We start from the raw sequence: 22,596 nt of genomic DNA, 5'->3' as shown, positions 1-22,596 counted from the left end.
ATACAGTACCTATTTGGCCTTACTGCCTCCTTGATTTTTGCACCAAAAACATAATCCTACAAGAACAATGTTTATATTCTAGTTATATAATACATTCATTTTGTTCATTAATGTACTGCATGCTCCCAGCCCCAAGGCCTCTCTGTCTTCTGTCTGATGAAGCACAGCAACCTTTTCTCAATTCAAGCACCTAGCTATGGAGCCATTCACGTCCCTGCTGAAAGGAGAACATGGGACTGCAATGGAACCAACGAGGTGGGCAGAGGAAAGAATGCAATGACAGAGAGAGATATATGAAAGTAACAGGATGTTCACAGCATTTGTCTTTGGACAGATTTTTCATTTTACTGCCATATGGGAGGTAATATTGCTTTTTTAAAAAAATTAAAAAAATATTTTAAAAAATTAAGAGAAAAAATACATAAAGTGGTTTAACAAAAAAGTGAAAAAATACAAGAGAAAATAAGTGTTAATATATAATTATAACAATACACAATTTCAATTCTATATATGCTTATCTAATAGAAATATTTTTCAACTACATATATATTTCTAATAGATTTATAAAACTACCATGTTTTTTTTAACCAACTGTATTTTGTATAAATGAGTCCCATATGTCATTATACTTGTCCATTCAATGTCTACATCTATAGGCAATCCGCTCATAAGTGGCAAGCATAATCAGGTCTTCAATCCATTGAATAAATGGGGCCATACATTTATCTTTCCAATGCTGCAATATCAGTCTTTTGGCCATAGTAAGGGCACGGAGAATCTATTTATGTTGTTCAGATGTCAAATTCCATGTACTAGGTATATAGTTCAAAAGAATATTATCCTCTGGAAAAATTACCTTTTGTTGCACCATCTTATTTATATACTCCACTACTTCCTCCCAAAAGTTTGTGAGTATAGGACATTGTAAAAACATATGCTTTAAAGAGGCATTGCCTTTATTACATCTCCAACAAAATGCTGTTTTTGACAATCCTTTTCTATACAGACTTAGTGGAGTCCAATAAATTCTAAATATTAATTTTTGTTGTATAAGTTGTAGTTTAAGGTCCATTGATAGTCTTGCTATAGAAGTTAAGACACTCTCCCATTGCCTAGGCAATATACTTTAATTCTTTATTCCACTCATCTCTTAACATCTGCATATCAAATTGATTTATTGATAACAAATATCTATACAAACTAATAGTAGGTTTGTTTTTTTTTAGTCTTAAAGGATTTAACAAGTTGCTCTAATATCTCAGGTGTCTGAAAAACTGAAAATGCTGCTGGTCCAAACAATGTTGTTAACAAATGTAGCTATAAATATTGCCATTGGGTACATCTGATAGATTATATTTATCTCTTAAGACAGAGTATGTTAAAAATTCATCTTCATCATCTATCAGTTGGTCCAAAGTCAATATCCCTGCTTCCATCCAATTTTTCCATATCACCATCATTTTCTCAATTTTTAAAGTTGTGTTTCCCTGTAAAGTCAATTGGCATAGGAAAAAGGGTCATTTTTTTTTATTAGACATTATGTTCCACAGCTTTCTAACTGACAAAATTGTTTCCAGAGATATTAGAGTTTTAGTATATTTAGATCCTAATACTTTCCATCTGTCCAAAGGTGTTATATATGTATTCCAAAGTTGCCCAAATCAGAAAATTAACACCATTTGTTGGCTTCCAGCATTTAATACTGGACAATAGGTAAGCATGATGATATAGCTCCAGATTCAGAAGACTGAATCCTCCCTCGTTAATTGATAATTGTATTTTCTGTAAAGATATTCTTGGAATTGAAGAACCCCATAGAAATTTTCTAAACAATTTATTTTCTGAAAACATTTTCCAGATATAAAAACTGGAATTCTTTTCAGAATATAAATTAATCTGGAAATAATGTTCATTTTGAGAGTGTTCACCTTTCCCCAAAGGATTATGTTTAATGACTCCCATTTATCGATATCTGAATAAACCTCTCTATATATTATTTATATTACATGTTGCTAACTGAGTTATATCCTTTGGTATACACATATCTAAATATTTAATAGATTCAGTACAAATATGGAATTGATATTCCTTAAATAAATGGGTAGCCAAATTTTCACCTATTAGCATCAATTCGGATTTGGACCAGTTAATAGAGTATCCTGCTATTTTACTAAAGGCATCTATCTTTTGCATCAACACTGGAATAGTAGTGTAAAGTTTAGAAATAAACAAAAGAATGTTATCTGCAAATAAAACCAATTTGTGTTCAATTGAATTGTGTACTACTCCACAGATCTCCCTATGTTGTCTAACAGCACAAGCCAAGGGTTCCACACAAATGTTAAAAAGCAAGAGTGAAAGTGGACATCCTGTAAATAGTGGAAAAGTAGGAGAAAACATATAATTAACCTTTACTTTAGATGTGGGTGACTCATATAATATCTTAATCAGTTTTATAAAGAAAGAAAATCCAAATCTACATATTTGGTACAGCAAACATATACTGTTTCTGTATTTTGTCAAAGGTTTTTTCAGCAACTAATAATAAAATTACAAATTGATCTCTGTTTTTATTCAAGTCTATTAAATCTACAACCAACCTAATGTTGTCTGCTGCTTGCCTAGTTTTTATAAACCCTCCTTGATCATTCCTTGATCATTCTTAATAACAAACAATATTATTTGCAGTAATCTACTTGCTAACACTGCTGTTAAATTTTTTGTATCAACATTAGTCAATGAGATTGGACAATAATTAGCACACTGAGTATGATCTTTACCTGCTTTTGGTATAATTGCAATATAAGCCTGATTAAATGCCAGTGATTAAATTCCCTTATCAAATATCTCTTCATATACTTGACAAAGTTTTGGCACCAAAAGATCTATAAATGTTTTGTACCACTCAATAGGGAATCCATCTAATCCTGGTGTTTTACCACTTGCCATTTTAAAAAATTATTTGTTTAATCTCTAGCGCAGATAATGGAGTGAATAAGAGTTGTTTTTGTATATCATCTAAATGTGGTAGGTTAATTTTATTTTAAAAAGCCTCTATATCTTCATTCGATACATCCTCTGGTTTACTATATAATTTTGAATAAAATTTAAAAAATTGACAATATCCATTGAAGTTTTATACAGTTCATCTCTTTCACCTCTAATGACTGGAATCATTGTCCTATTTTTTTTTTTTTTTTGCTTTAAACAATTAGCCAAGATCTTACCCAGCCTTTCACAGTTATCCCAGTATCTCTGTTGTAAACATCAACACAAATTCTGTCTGCTGTGATATTATAGTAGTTAATTCATATTTCTTTTCCTATATTTCTCTGTACAAAACTGTAAATGGGCATCTATCAGTGCCCATAAATGTTTCAATTCATCTTTCAAATTATTTTCCCTTTTATTTTTAATCTTAGTTTTGTGCGACAGATAAGTAATGATTCTACCTTGAATGTATGTTTTATATGCTTCCCATTCAAAGATTCGAGCACTTGATGTTTCTGAATTCAAATCAAAATATTGTAAGGTCTCTACTTGCATTTGTTGTACAAATTCTTTATTATTCAATAGGAAAACATTAAGATACCAATTTCTCGATACCGTAACCAGTTTCTGAAACACACATTTTGAGATGGTTGCACAGTGATCAGATACATAACAAACATCAATGTTACATTCTTGAATGTGATGATACAAAGTTGACGATACTAAGAAATAATCAAGCCTAAAAAAATTCTGATGCACATTTGTATAAAATGTAGATTCTCTTGTAGCTGGATACATCAAACGCCAAGGGCCTACTAAATTCAATTCTTTCATATAAGTCTTAATTGTTTCCTTCACTTATGATTGTTTTTTCCATGCTGGTATATTTTTACCAAACTCAAGATCCAATATTTCATTAAGACCTCCTCCTATCATCAGTTTATCATAAATATACTTATTCAAGTTTTGAAAACATTTATAAAACATAGTAGGAGAATCTAAATTTGGTCCATAAACATTAACCATAGCTACTGCAGTCTCTGCTATTTTGGCATACAAAATTAAATAATGCCCATTTACATCAGTGATAACTTGTACATCAACTGGGAATCCTTTCCAAACTAGAATGGCCACACCTTTAGCTTTCGTCAAAGAATCTGTGAGGTAAACCTGTCCCACCCAATCTTTCATTAATAGAGATTTTTCCTGTTCCATTAGATAAGTCTCTTATAAATAAGCAATATCTGCCCTTAACAATTTCAAATATGCTGAGATTATATTTTGTTTCTTGGATCCTCATAATCTTTTTACATTTAAACTAACTAACTTAATCCATAAATTTTAATTTGGCCCACTTATCAATATTCTCCCAATACCAATTCATTTTATGACCTGTACCATTTAACATATATCTAATAATAAACTTTTCTATATTTAAATATTTAACATATTTTCTAGTATTGTTCACAGATGTAGAACCTCCAAAAAGACTCAATTTAACCTTCAAATACCATTCTTTTATGTATATTTTGAATCTATACTTAAAGGAGAAAAAAATGATTATGTACATAAAAATAAAAAATCAAGCAACATTATAAAAAGATTAAATGGAATTTTAAAAAAGAAAAAAATATGTAAAGAAGGAAGAAAAAAAATCACAGAAGTTGATGATTTCTCAAAGGGGGTGACACAGTGATTTCATCTCTCTTCTTATACTGAAAATTATGAAAGTTTCAAACATTACTAACTGAAGGGAAAAAAAAAGTATTGTGTGTAAAAAATAAGTGACAAAGTTGGCAGCATGCCCAGATCTATCTTGAAATAACCAAAACAAGCACAAATAGAAGTACAGGGGGGGAAAAAAATACTGGCATGTAGACTTCTAAACTAAGGCTTTTACTGTAGGCAAACTCTGACTTCTCCTGCAGCAGATTCCATAGAATGAAACACAATCAAGCTTGTCTGCCTGCAGATTTTAAACATAGGATAAAGGCCTCAGCATTCAAGGGATTATCAAATTTGTGAATCTGATCTTCATGATTAACGCAGTTGTAGCTGAAAAATCCATGAAATATTATAGCTGATCTGGCAAGACTTCAAGCTTTTATAAACATCTCTCTCTTTTCTGAAACCTCTTCAGTAAAATCAGGATAAATTGATATCTTGCTTTGACTAGACACCCACTTCAAAGGAGACTTTACTGATACCTGGCAAAATATACGTAAAATCTCATCTCTTGTGGTAACACGGAGCAATTGCACAATAATAATATTGGAACTAGTTCCAGTCTTCCTTCTCATTAAAGGAATTTTAATCACATGGTCAATCTCAACTGGAAAGTCCATTCCCAAAGAAAGGAGCTTTCTGAAAAAACCTTCCATAAATTTGGCCAGGTTTGATTGACTTGGAGAGTTTTCAATTCCAATCTTTTCCTCCGCAATTGTGACTCCAGATAAGTAATTTGTTCATCCAAAATATTATGACTGGCTTGAGTTACAGCCTTGTGGGCATTTAAACAATCCTGATAGTGAGTCATTTTTTCTTCAATCAATTTTAAATCACATTTAAGCTCTGCCAGATCTTGTTGGATCAACTTCAAGAGTTGTACCTGAGCCAGGATCTCTTTTAGTAAAGTAGCAGAAGAAGTTCTCGGCCAACTTATCTGGCTTGGCAGATAGTGGCATGGTTGAAATTGAGCCAGCTGTTGAACACATAGGTCTAGTTGCCATTCCAATAGCTTGTTAAAAACAAAATACAGTACTGTGCAAAAGTTTTAGGCAGGTGTGAAAAAATGCTATAAAGTAAGAATGCTTTCAAAACTATATGTTGTATTGTTTATCTTTATCAATTTACAAAATGCAAAGTGAGCTAACAGAAGAGAAATCTAAATCAAATCAATATTTGGTGTGACTACCCTTTGGCTTCAAACCAGCATGAATTCTTACACTTGCACATTTTGTTTTTTGTTTTTTTGTTTGTCTGCGCTCAGTCATTACTGACCCTGCAGTGACTGCTTGGACGAGTCCTTGCAGTTTTCAAGGCAATTGTTTTGGAAGTGGTTTGCCAGAGCCTCCTTCCTAGAGCAGAGCCCAGCTGGCGAGCGCAGGAGGTGGGGTTTCCGTTGCTTAGCGTCCTTTTCGGGCGAGCGCGGTTTCACGCTTACCGGCAACTGCTCCCAACTCCTGTGCAAGCGCTGCCAGCATTTTTCCTCCCACTGGAGTGAGAGTACCCATTTATCTACTCACGTGAGTTTTCGACCTGTTGGGTTGACAGGAACTGGGGAGGAAACAGGAGCTCACCCTGTTTAGCGCGAAGGCTGGACTCGAACCGCCGAAGCATCAGCCATTTCTGGCCAGCAACTTTCAGCATCATTAAGCTGCTCCACCACCGCATCCCCACTTGCACAAAGTCAGGGATCTTGTAGGATTAGAGCCAGGTGTATGATTAACCAATTATACCAAGCAGGTGCTAATGATCATCAATTTCATATGTAGGTTGAAACACAATCATTAACTGAAATAGAAACAATTGGGTAGGAGGCTTAAAACTGGGTGAGGGACAGCCAAACTCTGCTACTAAGGTAAGGTTGTGGAAGACAGTTTCATGTTATAGGTCATACACCATGGCAAGACTGAGCACAGCAACAAGATACAAGGTAGTTAGACTGCATCAGCAAGGTCTCTCCCAGGCAAAAATTTCAAAGCGGACTGGGGTTTCAAGAAGTGCTGTTCAAGCTCTTTTGAAGAAGCACAAAGAAACAGGCAACGTTGAGGACTGTAGACACAGTGCTTAGCCAAGGAAACTTAATGCAGCAGATGGAAGACACATCATGCTTACTTCCCTTCAACATCGGAAGCTATCCAGCAGTGCCATCAGCACAGAACTGGTGGAAACCAGTGGGACCCAGGTATACCCATCTACTGTCTGGAGAGGTCTGGCCAGAAGTGGTCTTCACAGAAGAATTGCGGCCAAAAAGCCATACCTCCGACGTGGAAACAAGGCTAAGCGACTCAACTATGCACAAAAACATAGGAACTGGGGTACAGAAAAATGGCAGCAGGTGCTCTGGACTGATGAGTCAAAATTTGAAATATCTGGCTGTAGCAGGAGGCAGTTTGTTTGCCGAAGGGCTGGAGAGCGGTACAATAATGAGTGTCTGCAGGCAACAGTGAAGCATGGTAGAGGTTCCTTTTCAAGTTTGGGGCTGCATTTCTGCAAATGGAGTTGGAGATTTGGTCAGAATCAATGGTGTCCTCAATGCTGAGAAATACAGGCAGATACTTATCCATCATGCCATACCATCAGGGAGGTGTGTGATTGGCCCCATATTTATTCTGCAGCAGGACAACCACCCCAAACATACAGCCAATGTCATTAAGAACTATCTTCAGTGTAAAGAAGAACAAGGAGTCCTGGAAGTGAGGGTTTGGCCCCCACAGAGCCCTGATCTCAACATCATTGAGTCTCTCTGGGATTACATGAAGAGACAGAAGGATTTGAGGCAGCCTACATCCACAGGAGATCTGTGGTTAATTCTCCAAGATGTCTGGAACAACCTACCTGCTGAGTTCCTTCAAAAACTGTGTGTAAGTGTACCTAGAAGAACTGATGCTGTTTTGAAGGCAAAGGGTGGTCACACCAAATTTTGATTTTATTTGGGTTTTTCTTCAGTTTGCTCACTTTGCATTTTGTAAATTGATAAACATAAACAATTATAATATATATTTTTGAAAGCATTCTTACTTTATAGCATTTTTTCACACCTGCCTAAAATTTTTGCACAGTACTGTAATATGTAATGAAAAGTTTTATTTACTGAATGATGAAAGTCCTTATCCACACAGTCTGATAATACAGAAGTTTGAAAGCTTTTTAATCAGGAGAGAGACAAGAGACATGCACTCACTGCGGCATCCCAAACAGGAAGTCAGGTATATATTAAGTTATATTGCTTAATAAAACAAAAGTTTTCCTTTGTTTGAATTTCATCCCTTAGGAGAAAATAATTACTTACCTCTAAGCTAGCATGAAGAGCACAGACCAATAAGATGGAAGGATTTGATAAACGAAATCCATTGATTCCAGGACTGAGTTGCAGTTCTGTAAGAAGAATAGGCTGTGTAATAAACCTGGTTGTGTAGGGTTGGAGAAATATTAGGTTGTATTCAATATTAAATGCATGTCCTGTTTTGCAGAGAGCCTCCCCCTTGATCCTCTCACATGCCCTCCAAATCAGGTTTTGATGCTACCCTATCAGCTAATCAAAACAATTGGATACCAACCATTTTAATACTTTTTTAATGCAAAAAGTAGAAATTTAGCTTTAACGTGTTTAGACCTTTTTAACATAGTATCAAATGATCCCCACAAATTTGATTAAAGACTATTAAAATTACACACAGTTATTACACGCTCATATTTTCATGAAAGAAGCAAACAGGCCTTTTTTAAAAAAATTTTTGAGGCTAATAAAATTGTTAGTTTTAATAATAATAAGTAACTTTAAAGACTTTCAAGATTTTTTTTTCCTAATTATTTTGCTGGCAGGACAGTTACAATATTTCTAAATGGGATTACTTAGAAAAAGCAATAGAGTAGTAGTTTACTGACGTGAGTCAGTACTTTATCTGTTATTATATGATATACCAAATTCAAGGCTCCAAGCACATTTAAATGCATAAAAAGAGCATAAACTAAGTGTTAGCATTAGATCAAAATTAAACAAAAGTAGGCTGCTAAATGAGATGCATATAATAATGCCAACAAATAACCTCAAAATTTGGAATTTTCACCTGTTACAACCTGTTGAGGCCAAAACTGTAAAAGCCACTAATTTATTTTATCCTTGTAATAAAAATGCTGATTTTTTTTTAACATTGTGGTGTGTTTTTTGGGTTTTTTTAAAAATTCCCAAGTAATGTTCTCTAACACACTTTTTCTTTCCCTATCTCTTTATCTCTCTATCTTTTTATCTGTCTATTGTTGCAGCATTATAGCAATAGAAGAAAGGTGGCCCCAAATGAGGCCTTTCCAAATCATCTGTATAAATTTGAACTTTTTGTGTTTTGATTCTTTGGTACTTGGATTTTAAAATAATTCTTTAATCTCAGGTTGGAACGAACCTGAACGAAAATGATACATTTTCTTGTATCAAAAGGATTTGTGTTATGTTAATTTCAATCAGAAGGGGAAATATACATACTGTTTTCCATGAGAAACCTGGTTTTGTAGTCATGACCCCACCATCCTATTAGACTGGGAAGAGGGGTGAGAGGACCAGGGAAAAAGAAAATACAAGGATTAGTGAAACAATTAAAATATTTCTTTCACAGACATTTTTTGGCAAGATGCATGAGGAATGTATGAATTGTGTCAATGAGGGCCATAGTAGAGACTTCGTGGTCTTGAGGATTCTCATAAGTACAGATGCCCAAGATAGAATAGTTGATAAATATTTGCAGTATAAAGAATATATAAGTCTCATAAAGTAATCAGAAATCTATAAAATATAGATTGCTAATGCTTTTTGCAGACTCTTGAGAGATTCATAGTTCTTGGCACTATGGCCATAGTAACCAATGGATAATGCTGCTTGAACTCTTGTAATGTTCTTTCCTACAGAAGGATAGTCATCCAGCCAGATATTCAAATGACAGCTTCCTAAATCCAAGGGAAGCATTCCAATCCAGGGACCAAACCAGGGAACTACCTTCTGGCTGCAGAGGCAATCAAGAACAGAAGAAGCCCCACAAGACGCTTCAGAAGTTGAAGAGGCTGGGGAAGAAAGCCCCAGTGAGTTCTGTGGGTTTAGCTTCAAACGTGACAGTCCATGAAGAGAGACTTTTCTCAGGTCAAAATATAAAATGCTAAGATTTCTGCATTTAACCTTGCAAAATTTCCAAAAATTTATGTGAAGGCAGTTTTTCTGTACAGGTGGGCTCCGCAAGTGGTAGGAAAAAAACTAATACAGGTAGTCCTTGTTCAGGGACCGGAATTGGTTCAGGAGAAATGACTGCTAAGCGAACCATGTGACTGAGAGAGAGAGAAAGATGCTGTGAATATTGCTGTTTGAAGCCAATTCATTTGGATAAAATTCTTTCCTACAGTGTCCTATGTCTGACCTGTCTTTTTTTTTTCTTTTTTTTTTTTGCCCCCTTGCAGGGAGGATAGATTGCTTAAACAAGCTATCTCTTCCTGAGTTGTTTTTCTCCACAGCACAGCACCTCCTAAAAAGTGCTCAGGGCAAGTTAACAAACTCAGCTCTGTGATCTTAATTAGTTGCTCAGAACCCTCTCTGGCTTGGAACTGCTGCCTGAAATTGACCATACCTTAATCAGCTTCACACTGAAGGCTTTAGTTATCATAAATGGGGGCACTGGTGGCAAAGTTATTTTTTCATCACTGTTGTAATCACTAAAGGACTACCTGCATCCACAACATTAGTGGAATATATACTCCTGTGTCAGATAATTACAGCACATTATGTTCAGGAAGTGATGGGACTCCAAGATGTATGGGGCAAGCCCTTCTACTATTTATAAATCCTCATATATTCAATCAAATGCCTAAACATGAGATGGGTGGCCAAATAAATAAAATAAATAAATACATTATGGATGCTATTAAAATTTCTACTGAAGACATTAACAAAATAATTATATGTGGCTACCAAAGCACACTGCATTGTCAGAATAAATACATAAAAACAATAAATTAAATGCCTTTGAAATTTGGATTCTGATGCTCTGAATCACATACTAAACTTTAACAACTTCCATAAAGTTTTAAGGTAAGCTATATGTTACAATTAAATACAACAGCCAAATCAAGTAAATGTTTTGACCCTTGTATTATTTTAATAGGCTTTACTCTATAGCCATAAGCAACAAATGATTATTGTGTCCCAGATGCTATGGTTAAGAAACTGTAAAAAGATGTGTGTTCATGTTGCAGAATAAAAGCAGATCTCAAAGCATTTATATTATGGACACACAAGCTTGATTCTAGGTGGAGATAACAATCTTGCAGAGAGAAAACTGCAGCTAATGTCCATACTTTCCTGATTTTATTTATGCTAATTCCCAGGACTGTGAATGAGGCTGAGTAGTCAAAAATGTTTCCACACAAGCAAACCATTTCCAGAACATTGCCATGAAAACTACATGGATGTGTCCATGAAATCACCAGGACACAAGATCAGTTTGAAGGAGACTTTACTTTTTTAACAGTTCTCCAAATGGGGAAGGATAAGATGAATGGTGATTCCCTTCTGCATTACCATACCATAAGATTAATATCTTTTTTTTCCCTGTTAATTCAGCACAATGACCATTTAACATATCAAATGGAAGTATAGTGACATTTCTTACCCTGTCCCATAGAAAAGAGCACAAAAAATATATATTGGAAGGATGGAAGCAAAGAAAAGAGAACACCCAGACGGATGGAAAAGGGATTTGGATAGGCAATGGAGAACTTTGAGGTTTATCAAAGCCACCAATGTTCATTGGCACGACCAACCTTTTGTAAACCTGATTCAGGCATCAGACCTGAATTGTTCAATAGAAAATATTACATAAAAGAGGTGGGAGATCAATACTAAACTGACCCTGAGATTTTAGTCAATAGGAAAATCTCCAGCAATTTCTCCCATCTTATTTATCTGATTCTGACACCACCCAACTCTCTTTCGACTGTGGGTGGCTCAAAGTATTAAAAAATATAGTTGAAAGAGAAAACATGAAACAAGATGGTGAATCCAGCTAACAATACAAAAACACATATCACACACCCAGCAAGGGCCTCTAGCTGCCCTAGGCCAAAACCATGGAGAAGAGCCAGGTCTTTAACTCACACCTGAACACCATCAGAAGATTCCAGGGGGAACCTCATTCTAGAGGGCAGGCACCACGACAGAGAAGGCACACTTCCAAGGTCTTGATAGATGCCACTGCTGCTTGAAGGAACCTTATTGAGTTTGTTCCACAAATTATTGCTTACTAACCACATCTTTAAAATGCCAAAGCAGGCAGATGTTATGCCTCTCCTGGAATGTACTGATGAGGGGGAGGAGGAAGTAGAGCCAGGGCATCTAGGAGACTGTGATTCCAGCAGGGTTGGAGCCAAGAACTCCATACTGGCTGAGGCAGATCCAGCAAGCCCCCAGGACTCCTGTCCGCACCCACACACAGCCTTTCAGGCTGACGTTCAGCCACCGAGTGCTAAGCAGAGCCGGGTTTTGCAGGTCAGCCAGACTGGTCCAAAACAGGCTAGCAGGAGAGTAGAGCCCTACCAGTAGAGTGCCTCAGGAGTACATTTGGGAGGAGGCTCAGCTTGGCTGATTTATTGGCCTCACTCCCTGGGAGAAAACGCTGAGGACAGCCTCTCAAGCCTCAGCTCTGTCAATTTTACCTTGCTGTGCCATGCTTAGAACTCTGGATTCCACCTCACTGTGTCTCTTGTCATTTCTCTTGGATCTGTTGCTTGTTTATTAGATCCCTGGTTTTGACCTGTATCGAACCAGTGACTACACTTACAGTTGCCATTTTAAGATATTGGTAAAAGGAGCTCCTTTCCTCTAAAAGTTCTGCCTGAGCTTGCCTATCACTGCACTGAGGCAGGCATCCAGCTGGCTATCTTGTTGGATGGCAGCCAGCAGTGGATGAGATAGGAAGGGATTCTACCTTCTTCCTGGCCAAGAGGGAAAAAGGAAAGTAATAGCTGACTGGTTCCACACTTTCTTTCATCAAGACGGTGGGACTTAAATCCATTTGGTAATCTTTGTGAGAGTTTTCCCAAAAAGAATCAAGTACAGTCTTTGGGAAACTTGAAAACTAAATTACAAACAGCAAGTTTGAGGAGTTATATTTTAATGGCAACCATTATTATCCTTCATGGTAATTTTGCTCCTAACTCAGTCTAAATATGGAAAGTGCTGCATTTGAACTTCTTAGATGTAACTCAAGATGTTATAGCAAGTTATTCTTAGTTGTTCATTTGGGTCTAGTTTACCTCCATCCTAATGGCCTATATAAATATTGATGACTTAGGAAGGGGCTGCAAAATTTGAACTCTAAAAGAGTATTGGTTTTGCATGGGGTAAGGGAAACATAAAATTAGGGTTGATACTACTTCTGACAAACATCAGCCTGTTAAGATTCAAAATAGCTGGGGTGTTAAGGCTTGCTATAAGGTTTTATAAATGTACATTATAAAACAAGCAACATTAAAATTGCACAGGACGATGCTATAGTAAAGTTTACTGGAGAGCACATAGTCTGCATGCAAAATGAGCATTTGCACACAACTGGAGTGGTGAGAGTTCAGTATCAGCTTGAATGGGAGGATATGACCAAGGTTCTTGTGCCCTTGGAGAACAGATAGGCAACTGACATCCCTTCTTTAGGAGTATAAGTCCTAAAGAAAATTAGGTGTACTTAAAAAACAAAACAAAACCAAAACAAAACATCCCCTCACTTGAAAATCTGTTCCTGTTCATGAGTGATGTAGTCTCACTCTTGTGGCCTTCAGACCACAGTTGGAGGGGGGCCCATGTTAAGTGTGCTCCTGGACACCAGACAATTTTCCGCTCCTGATTTAGAAAGGTCTGCATATTCATAACATCCTTTCATGCCAGTGACAACATGTGCTGCCTAATAGCTATTAAACTGCATTATGCATTCAGTACCTGAAAGTACCAAATAAAACTAATGCATCAGGATATGGAAAAAGGGGTAAGAAGAAAGCTATTCTCCATCTTTTTTCTGTGTATCTACTTCTGCTATCATAACTCGCAAATACATACATTCAGAACGTTAGGAAGGAATTTTGGGACTGCAGTGATAAGTTGGAGGAAAGCCAGGACTCCTTCTCTGGCTCAAGGTTGTGAAGTTGAGCTTTCTTTTGAGTAAGGTTTGCATTTCCAAGCATAAGTTTACCCACTTTGTCAGCATTTATAATAGCCACTGTTGCTGACTCTTTAATTAACTCTTCCTTTCCCCTGGATTGCAAGTGAAGTATCTCTCCTGTCTTGGAGTTTAGTAACACCAAGAGAACATTTTTTATTACTTCCAATTGTGAGGGCTCACAAATCTGGTTGGAGAATATGCATGGGTGTGCATGTTTGTGTGTATATCTATATCTATCTATATCTGATATGTCTATATAGCTATATCTAACTATATATGCATGTATCTCTCTCTCTCTCTCTCTCTCTCTCTCTCTCTCTCTCTCTATATATATATATATATATATATATATATATATATTTAAAAAGATATTTTGATTAGATATACCCAACTCAACATCTAAAGGATGATGCATGTTAATAATGAATTAAGTTTACAATTTCCATTATGATCTTTTAAAAATTAGAATGGAGTATAATTCTGACATACATAATTTCTTAATAATGACACTAAAGATTTTGCAGATTTTCAGATATTGGGTAGTTCAAAACTGATAGATGACCTATGGACAAGGTACTTGATGTAGACAGTACATCAGATCTTTTTTATGGATCAAAATATCAAGCTCCTAGAATTAGAATGCTTCATTGGATCCAGAGGATCTTAATATTTGTCAATTGCTAACATCCTCTTACCAGGCAATGTGCTCAAATGAGCAGTTGCTACACAATTCCAGGCACATGTGGATCATATTGAGTTTTTTGGTCTCTTTAAATTTAGTGTTCAGTTCTTTTGCCACTGAAACTGCCTTATTGTTTATGCTAGCAACCTTGTACTGCAACCTTGTACGGAAATCACAAAGAATTTCATATTCTATGATATGCCAATGGAAGGTCCAGGATTTATCATAAAATATGATATTCTTTGTAGATTAGATACCCGGATTGGAGATAATGAAAAGTAGGTTCTGTTCCTGTTTGGCTAGCCAGTTCCAGAAGATGGGACCAAGGGCTTGTTTCTCCGTTTCCTGGTATCTATGCTATGTGGTTCCACAGAAGACTGTCTTATTCCCCATGCTTTTAATATGTTGAATGAGGTCCTCCTGAAGGACACATTGAAAATGTGGTGTCATCAGTATGGAGCTGGGTGTTATGAGCACAGAATGTCTGTGTTTCTCCAGCTACACTGGCTTTCTATTCTTTCCATGCTGAAACAAATCTAGTTTTGACTTTTAGCCATCCATGTTTAAGATCACTCATGCTCTTCATGACAGTATTGCAGTAATATACTTAACAGAAGTTGTCCTTTGCATTTCCCCACCATCTGAAGTACAGGAAATGGCCTTAGGGCAACAGGTCTACTCTGCATTGATAATGCAGTGCTCTTCCTGCAAGGCTCACCTGGTATCTAACTTGAGCTTCAGGCCAACAACATTTCTTCAGATTCCCAATCGTCTGTATAATTACTTAGATGTGCTTTATGTCTGTTTTTATTTCTGCATACCAATTTAATACTGCTCTTTTATTCTAGGCAATTTAAATATTTTTGTTTTAATTTGGCTTACTGTAATTTCAACTTTTAGGGAGCTGCCCTGATAATCTGCAAGGAGTGGGTGTTAAGGGTCGTTAATACAAAAGGGGAAAAAAAAAAAGACACAGTACTTTTGCCAGGAAAGTAGGATATAAATCATAAACAAATGAATAGTATGCAATGATTATAGGTAAACCCTGAGGATAGTTACATAGTTCCTTGTCCAATGTCAAGGCAAAGAACACATAGACACAGAAATTATAAAGCTTAATTCAGAGGCCTAGTTTTTACCTTCACAGTAGGCTCCCATTTGCAAATCAAGAGATGAGAAAATGGAAGATTTTGAAGAATGAAGTTCATGCCCATAAGGGTAATATCTTGCTCCCTTTGCTTCCAAGCATAGTTACACTAGGGAGCAATCCCATCCATAAATATTTTTATTTTTACTCAGTTCAGTTTTCCCTTCACATCTGTGTGATTAGAATAAAACATTGGGTATTCAAAACTTGACTTGTTTCGTTTGTAGTTGCATTAATGATGCTGGAGTGTGGGATGTAATGATTGCTGTATATATGTGGTATAGACATCAAAGGAGATCCGATTTAAAGAACAGAAAGGAAAAGAGCCCCCTCCCCCTGCATCCCTTGGCCCAGGCTCCTGAATAACAGATGAGGACACTGCTTATTTATAATTTATAACTTGAAAAATCATGGGGTTCATTTGTGTTCTACAGAGGGAAGAATACACATCCCTTTCACACTGAGTAATTTTTCTCTCTTTTTAAAGAAAAGTGAAAGAAATAGGGATTTGTGTTGTGTTTTCCAAGTCAGGACAAATCTTCAGTAAAGGGTACCACCACAAGTCTTTAAATGGCTGGCCATTTCTCACCCATTTCTTTCTATTCCAGTTATAATTGTAGTGATAATAAATTCTGAAATATTTTTTCTCTTCTCCCTTTCAGCACAATCTGTTTCCTAATTTTAATCTACATCACAGACGTATTCTAACAATAAAAGGAGAAAAAAAAAACTTGTGAAAATATCTATCTTATACATACCCTATGAATGGAGTATTTAGCATTAAAAATATTAGACACTGTTAGGCATCTCATAGCTAATGATTCGTCATGTGTTTATAAGGAATAGGTATCTGTAAGATTTTAAATGTCAAGTTTCATTTCATTTCTTATTACTATGGAACAAGTCTTTTCAGCCCTCTGATGTATTTTCTTTGCCCTTTTCAACTAAGTGCAAATTTTGTTTAATTATCAATTTGGGCTCTAACTGTCCACGGGGGCAGTTAGCGCCCTGACGACACTCCCTTGAATTATCCGCCAACTCCCCATCTTTCTTGGAAGCTATTTATTTATTATTAGGACTATTTTATATTGTATTTTAATGAATTTTATCTTTGTTGTAAACCACTCAGAGTTGTCTCAATGAGATGGGCAGTGACAAATTTGATAAATAAAATAAAATCAATCAATCAATCCTATTTGATTTATGGATGTAATTGCTAGCAGACTGTTATCTTTGTACATATCCTATAGTCTTATGAAAAGTTCCAGGTTTATATTTGTCAACTTTTGTCAAACAGTTTAAAATAACGGAAATGCAAATAGGGACCTTCTATAGACTTTTTTTATGCTGTTGAACTTTGCATTTCTGTGATTGGTGAAGTTAGCACTTTCTCTTGTGGGCTCTTTCATTTTGTGCCTGTCATCTCTAAAAGTGACCAGCCTATCCTTTAAGCCAGTGTTTCTCAACCTTGGCAGCTTGAAGATGTGTGGATGTCAACTCCCAGAATTCCCCAGCCAGCATGCTGGCTGGGGAATTCTGGGAGTTGACGTCTACACATCTTCAAGTTGTCAAGGTTGAGAAACATTGCTTTAAGCCAAGGAGCAAAATTTAAGGAGGGAGAGAGAGAGACAGAGAAAGAAATCCTAAAAATCTTGTTACAATGTAATGACATGCATAACTAGGCAACCTTGGCTGTGTTACATGAAAATGTCACAATTCTGAGTAGTTTCCTCCCCCCCCCAAGTTTTCCTTTCTTTCCATTTCAGCCTTTATTTGCATATTAGTTGTTGTTCCCACTGAGTTAAGTGAAGAGTTTTGGTAACTCACATTCATTGTTTTTATGAAACATAAAGCAAGAGAACAAAGACGAGCCATTTAGCCAGCCAAGTGCAAGGTGATTTACCACTGACAGAGGTCTGAAGAGTGGGAGTATGCACATGTCCTCCTTAAAGATTGATTTCTTTCCTTGTTAGTCTTTTAGATTCAGTTCAGTTGGGAATTCACCAATCTCTGAACATGTCCCTCTGTATTACCCCTCCAGGTCAAAACAAAAGGAGATTGAGTTCACTTTTATAACAAGATACAAGTTTTTTGTGCTCAGAGTATGTGAAAGAGAAATGGCCATTATGCTGAGAATCCAATCAGGGCTTGTTGAATTCTTGGAAGCCTTTGGCATTTGTGATGAGAGAGGTAATTTCATTCACAGAGGACAGGCAGAGGAAAAGCATGAGCTACCCACAAAAAGAGTTGAAGTCTAAATTAAATCTGAAGAAGAGCTCTTACCAAAAATGCCTTCCCCAAAGCTAATGAAGTTGAATTAAGGCTGTTAAATCAACTTATGATTGTCTATCATTGGAGAGAACCCATACATTATTTTTATCAGCTGAATCTATGAGATTCAGTTCTATTAGAGCAGGGAGGAAAGAAGAATACAGCCAAAAATACTTTGTAGTAAGTTACACTTCCATCTTTCTGTTTTCTTTGAGAAATTTAACCTCCAACTGGGAGCCAATGTATGCACGTTTGGGTAATAACATTCACACTTACTATTCCAAACATATTTGAAGAGGCCATCATAGTGGAAAATAGTAACACAATGTCGCCACTGGGGGAGGGGAAACAACAAAAATATGATTAAACTTTGAAAAGTGTTCAAATGGATTAAAGGCAATGTATGTATTCTTAAAGCCTTTTCTAGGATACAGTTTCTGCCTTTAAGCTGATCTTAACACGTCATCAGTTTATCTTCCTTCATTTGTTGAATGAGCCTTGAATGAGTATGTCTTTTGGAAGAGACCTGGTGAATGAATAATGCTAAATAACTTTCCATTGCTAAATGTAGAAATCAATACATCTTTCTATCAGGTATCAGTTAAAATAAATAGAAATTTCAAAGAACAAGACTGACCGGTTTACTTTCTTACAAGTATCATCTCTGAATTTACAGCTGAGTAACTCTTAGAAAAACATCTATACACACATAACAAGAAGCTACAAAAAAAGGTTCCAGATCATATTGAGTATTCAAACTATTTTCCATTGCTAAAAAAGTACTGTATGTCAGGTGGAAAATACTGCAATATTACTTCCATATGCAAGACCAACTGTTTCTGGCCCTCCATCAATGTACATAGTGGCAGCTTTTCCATTAGATGAGGAGGAAGAGAAGCAAGCAGAGTTTATTTGCCCTACCTGATTATTATAAGAAATAAGCTAAGATTGGAATAGGTGTCTGTACTTGTCTTTCTCCCTCAGTTTCTTTTTCTATGAGTATCTTACTAATAATATTTGTACATTATCCTAAACTTTTTTTTTTTGGCTACATAGAACTGCTTTACATGAATAAATACACATACAAACAACCAATGTATGTATCAAATAAAAATTTAGAACTGTACAGCATTTCTGTTGGGAAGGCAAAGAGGTGTTTTGGAGCACATGGGTTGTAAATGTAGCTGCAAGTTCATAAGTGGCAGGAGCATAAACCAAGGGAAAGAAAAGATGCAGGTACTATGTTCCAAACTCAAATGCTCCGAAGCACCTTTTTGTCTTTGAATCCAAAGGGCTCACAGTGCTATTAAAATGGTTTCTAATGTCATTTGAAGGTTTCCTCTCCATCTGGAAGTACTGAAAGTACTCTAACTCAAAATATAACTACTTATGGTGGAAGCCATTATTATTCAGTTATGTCTGTATGGTGAGACAGACCATATAACATTTATCACATAAATATATACATACCTACGTACATACACACACTGCTCAAAATTGAAATACAAAACATCCAACATAAAAATCCCCTTTCATAAATGAAACTAAGCATAACTGAATTTTGTGCAGATCCAACAACTCCTAATTGTACAATACTGTTACAGCACAAAACTTGGCCACTTTTCTGGAAACTTCAGAATACTGTTTATTCTGAAATTAAGAATAAATGTTATTCTTTATTAAGAAAAGCACAGTCTGTTGGGACCAACCCAAGTGGTTTATGGTTAGAAGAGATATTAGTTCTGACCTCTAAGAATGATATATAGGGCAATTTATTTCTTTATTACAAACTACTCTGAAAATTATGCTTTGGGCTATAGACATCACTTGATCTCAGGCTTACTGTACTTGTTTTACAAAGTACATGAAATTTACAATTTAAGAAATTATTCACATCACACCATTTACAAGTCAAATAAGAACAAATCTAAGAGCCTTTCCACACAGCTGAGTTATGATTTCCATCCATCTTTGAGTCAAACGTAAAACTTGAACATGAAAATCTCTTGCCTCTATTTCCAATCACTACCAGTCACCTGATTTCCTCCAAGGTAACGGGTGACAAGCTTAACAGATTTTATATACTATCCTTGGATGGCATTGGAATGAGGAGGAAATATGACTTTAATACAGCTTTAGTGGAGGATAATTGAAGCCTGATAACTGCAGTGTCATTGGACACAACAGAAAAAAAAAAAAAAAAGCCAGGGCATGTTTGTGCCACTGTTAGATGCAACTGAAAAAGGCTCTAAGATTGTACAAGGAGGAAAGACTAACTTTTGGTACGCAAGAGTCAGAATTTGTGGAGTCCTGGGGGTTCTCTGAGCTTGGTTGAACAAGGCAGCCATCAACAGGCACACAGAACTAAACAGCATCTACACGCTATTCAAAAGAGACAAAAGAAAGGAAGACAAAAGACCAGAACATCTCCTCACCAGCAATCATCACCCAGATGAGCAGTTGTTACCACCAGGTACACAATCAAGCACTGAACAATACCCTAATCAAGGAACTACCAGAGGAACAAAACCAAACCCCCACCCCCACCAACACTGGCAGGGCATGCCACAATGTACAAACAGAGAGCGAACCCCATCCCATTCTGGCACTGAAGATGTTACCTAGCCGGGTAATGAAACATTTGCAAGGAAACAACCAAACCCAGAGAACCCCAAGGACTCCACAGTTCAACCTTGAGCTACGTGTATTCGCTTCTATTAGTCAGAATTTGTGCACAGTGATGCAGCAGTAAGCCACTAATTGCTTATTAACAGTTTGGATGTTGCAACCATTGTGTGCTAAATGTGTAAATTTACCCTAATTTTCTCTTTGATATAGAGAAAAATATATACTTTTGTAAATGAGCCATACTTTTGTAAACTATCATGAAAAAGACCACACCATTTTAAAAACAGATGTTTTAAAATGATATTGTCTTCCTGCTTTAATGTGCTTTAGAGCGCTACACTAACCCAGTGTTTCTCAGCTTTGACAACTTTAAGAGGTCTGGACTTCAACTCCCAGAATTCCATAGCCAGCCATGCTGGATGGGGAATTCCAGGAATTGAAGTCCAGACTTCTTAAAGTTACTAAGGCTGAAAAACACTGCACTAACCCATTCAATTCTCTTGATAATTTGCTTCTTCCTTTAAACACTTTCCCTGTCATACATTCTTACATATTCTGTAACGTCTTCACAATCAGCTCTCAGAATGGTTATGCATTAGTAGAGTTATTGCCTATGCATTTAATAAAAAGAGAAGCTGTTGCTCAGTGGATATCTAGAGTAGAAGCTAATGGAAAGTTTGTATGTTGAGAACATAAAGAGGTTTATTTGCTTCTATTAGTAGTTAATTGTCTCCAGCATGAAAACAATTTGATGACTCATTGCATGATTAAACATCCTATGTTAACCTTAGAGGAAAGCAGATAGGTAATTAAGAAAGGGCCCACATGCCTTCTTCAACTATGTAGTAAGCCCACTTTGACAAGTAAACCAACAATCAAAACTCTAAACTACTTAAAGGCATCTCTGTGTGTGCTTTCTTATCTTTTCCCAAGGAAAGCAGGAACAGAAGATGACAATGAGGAAAAAGATCTCAGTGAGGAATCAATGTCCTGACATATTTCCTTTCCATATGACGTTGAGATGCGGAGAATATACCAATATTCTGAGTCCACTTTGTATGTTAGACCTCTTTTCTGTAAAATAACTATTTAAATCTCTCAGAAAAAAGGTCCCAAAGTTGTATACATCCCATGTGCTAACTTTCTATCTTTATAAACAGTTTTTGATGTGGCAAGTATGAAATATAAGGCTCCACTATACCTCACCTCCTTATTAGTGTGATAGATGTCTAGAATTCTGGTTAGCCAAACTACAGGGGCGCATCTAAAAAAAGGAAGAGGGTCAGCTACATAAAGAAAGTACATGTTATATGCAAAGGAATATAACAATGAAGACTTGATCGTTTGAGGCACAGAACCAGCGTGTTCATGTTTTTAGTAGAACAAAAGGTATTTATGGTATTCATTTCTCCCCATGTCTTCACTCAATATTTCAGTCTCTTGAGGCTGCTTTTTATCTACAAACTTTTACAGAAATCTGAGTATAACATGTAGTTTGTCCTTCATTCTCTTAATGATCCTTAATGATATATTTTCAAAACTGCTTGGATATTTGCCATTCAGTTAGAGAATCCACAAACTGAACCCTGCAGGCCTATTGTGTGCCTAGACTGGCCTAATAAATCACATCTCCCAAGACAATGTCCCATTAAACCTAATTAGCCAAAGGGTTTATTCCTAAACTGCCTCTTCTCAAGGGAAGTTTTAACTTTTGGTTTTCAAATGAGCTAGAGGCACTTAAAATGTTTTCCCTTCTTTATTTGGCAGCAAAAAATAGCTTATTCTGGAGGGTAGTCAAGGGTGCTTTAAGAAGCTTGAGTAAAAAATGTGAAAAAAAAATTGAGCATTATTTTACCACAATGCATAAGGAATGGATAGCTGATCGGCAGACAAATTTGCTTTCTTTATGCAAAGTCTTACTATAGCTGCACTCTGAACCATTTAAATGAGCTGCCTTTTGTTAGCTGAGT

General features: G+C 36.3%; 1 protein-coding gene and 1 long non-coding RNA gene across 5 annotated transcripts in view; one reads left to right on the top strand and one right to left on the bottom strand.

Moving 5' to 3' along the window:
- KYNU (kynureninase) overlaps positions 1 to 22,596 on the bottom strand; it is a 126,174-nt gene that overhangs the window by 5,450 nt on the left and 98,128 nt on the right. For both annotated transcript variants that reach the window (XM_088146523.1, XM_088146522.1), the window contains exons 11-12: positions 9,194 to 9,246; positions 8,006 to 8,091 (exon numbers count right to left, since the gene is read on the bottom strand). In XM_088146523.1, the coding sequence (XP_088002649.1) occupies positions 8,006 to 8,091; positions 9,194 to 9,246 (139 nt within the window). The remainder of the gene's footprint in view (positions 1 to 8,005; positions 8,092 to 9,193; positions 9,247 to 22,596) is intronic.
- LOC148215073 (uncharacterized) overlaps positions 13,615 to 22,596 on the top strand; it is a 180,770-nt gene continuing 171,788 nt past the window's right edge. For 2 of the 3 annotated variants that reach the window (XR_015797227.1, XR_015797228.1), the window contains exon 1: positions 13,625 to 13,724. This is a non-coding gene — a long non-coding RNA (uncharacterized LOC148215073). Of the gene's footprint in view, positions 13,725 to 22,596 lie in introns of all 3 variants that reach the window. The other variant, XR_015797229.1, reaches the window with a different exon arrangement.

This window comes from Python bivittatus, unplaced genomic scaffold, assembly GCF_059951505.1.
Source record: "Python bivittatus isolate LINGU-HERP-01145 unplaced genomic scaffold, Pbiv_v1 ctg000480_np1212, whole genome shotgun sequence".
NCBI classification, from domain to species: domain Eukaryota; kingdom Metazoa; phylum Chordata; class Lepidosauria; order Squamata; family Pythonidae; genus Python; species Python bivittatus.
This window is presented reverse-complemented; position numbering and strand designations above follow the sequence as displayed.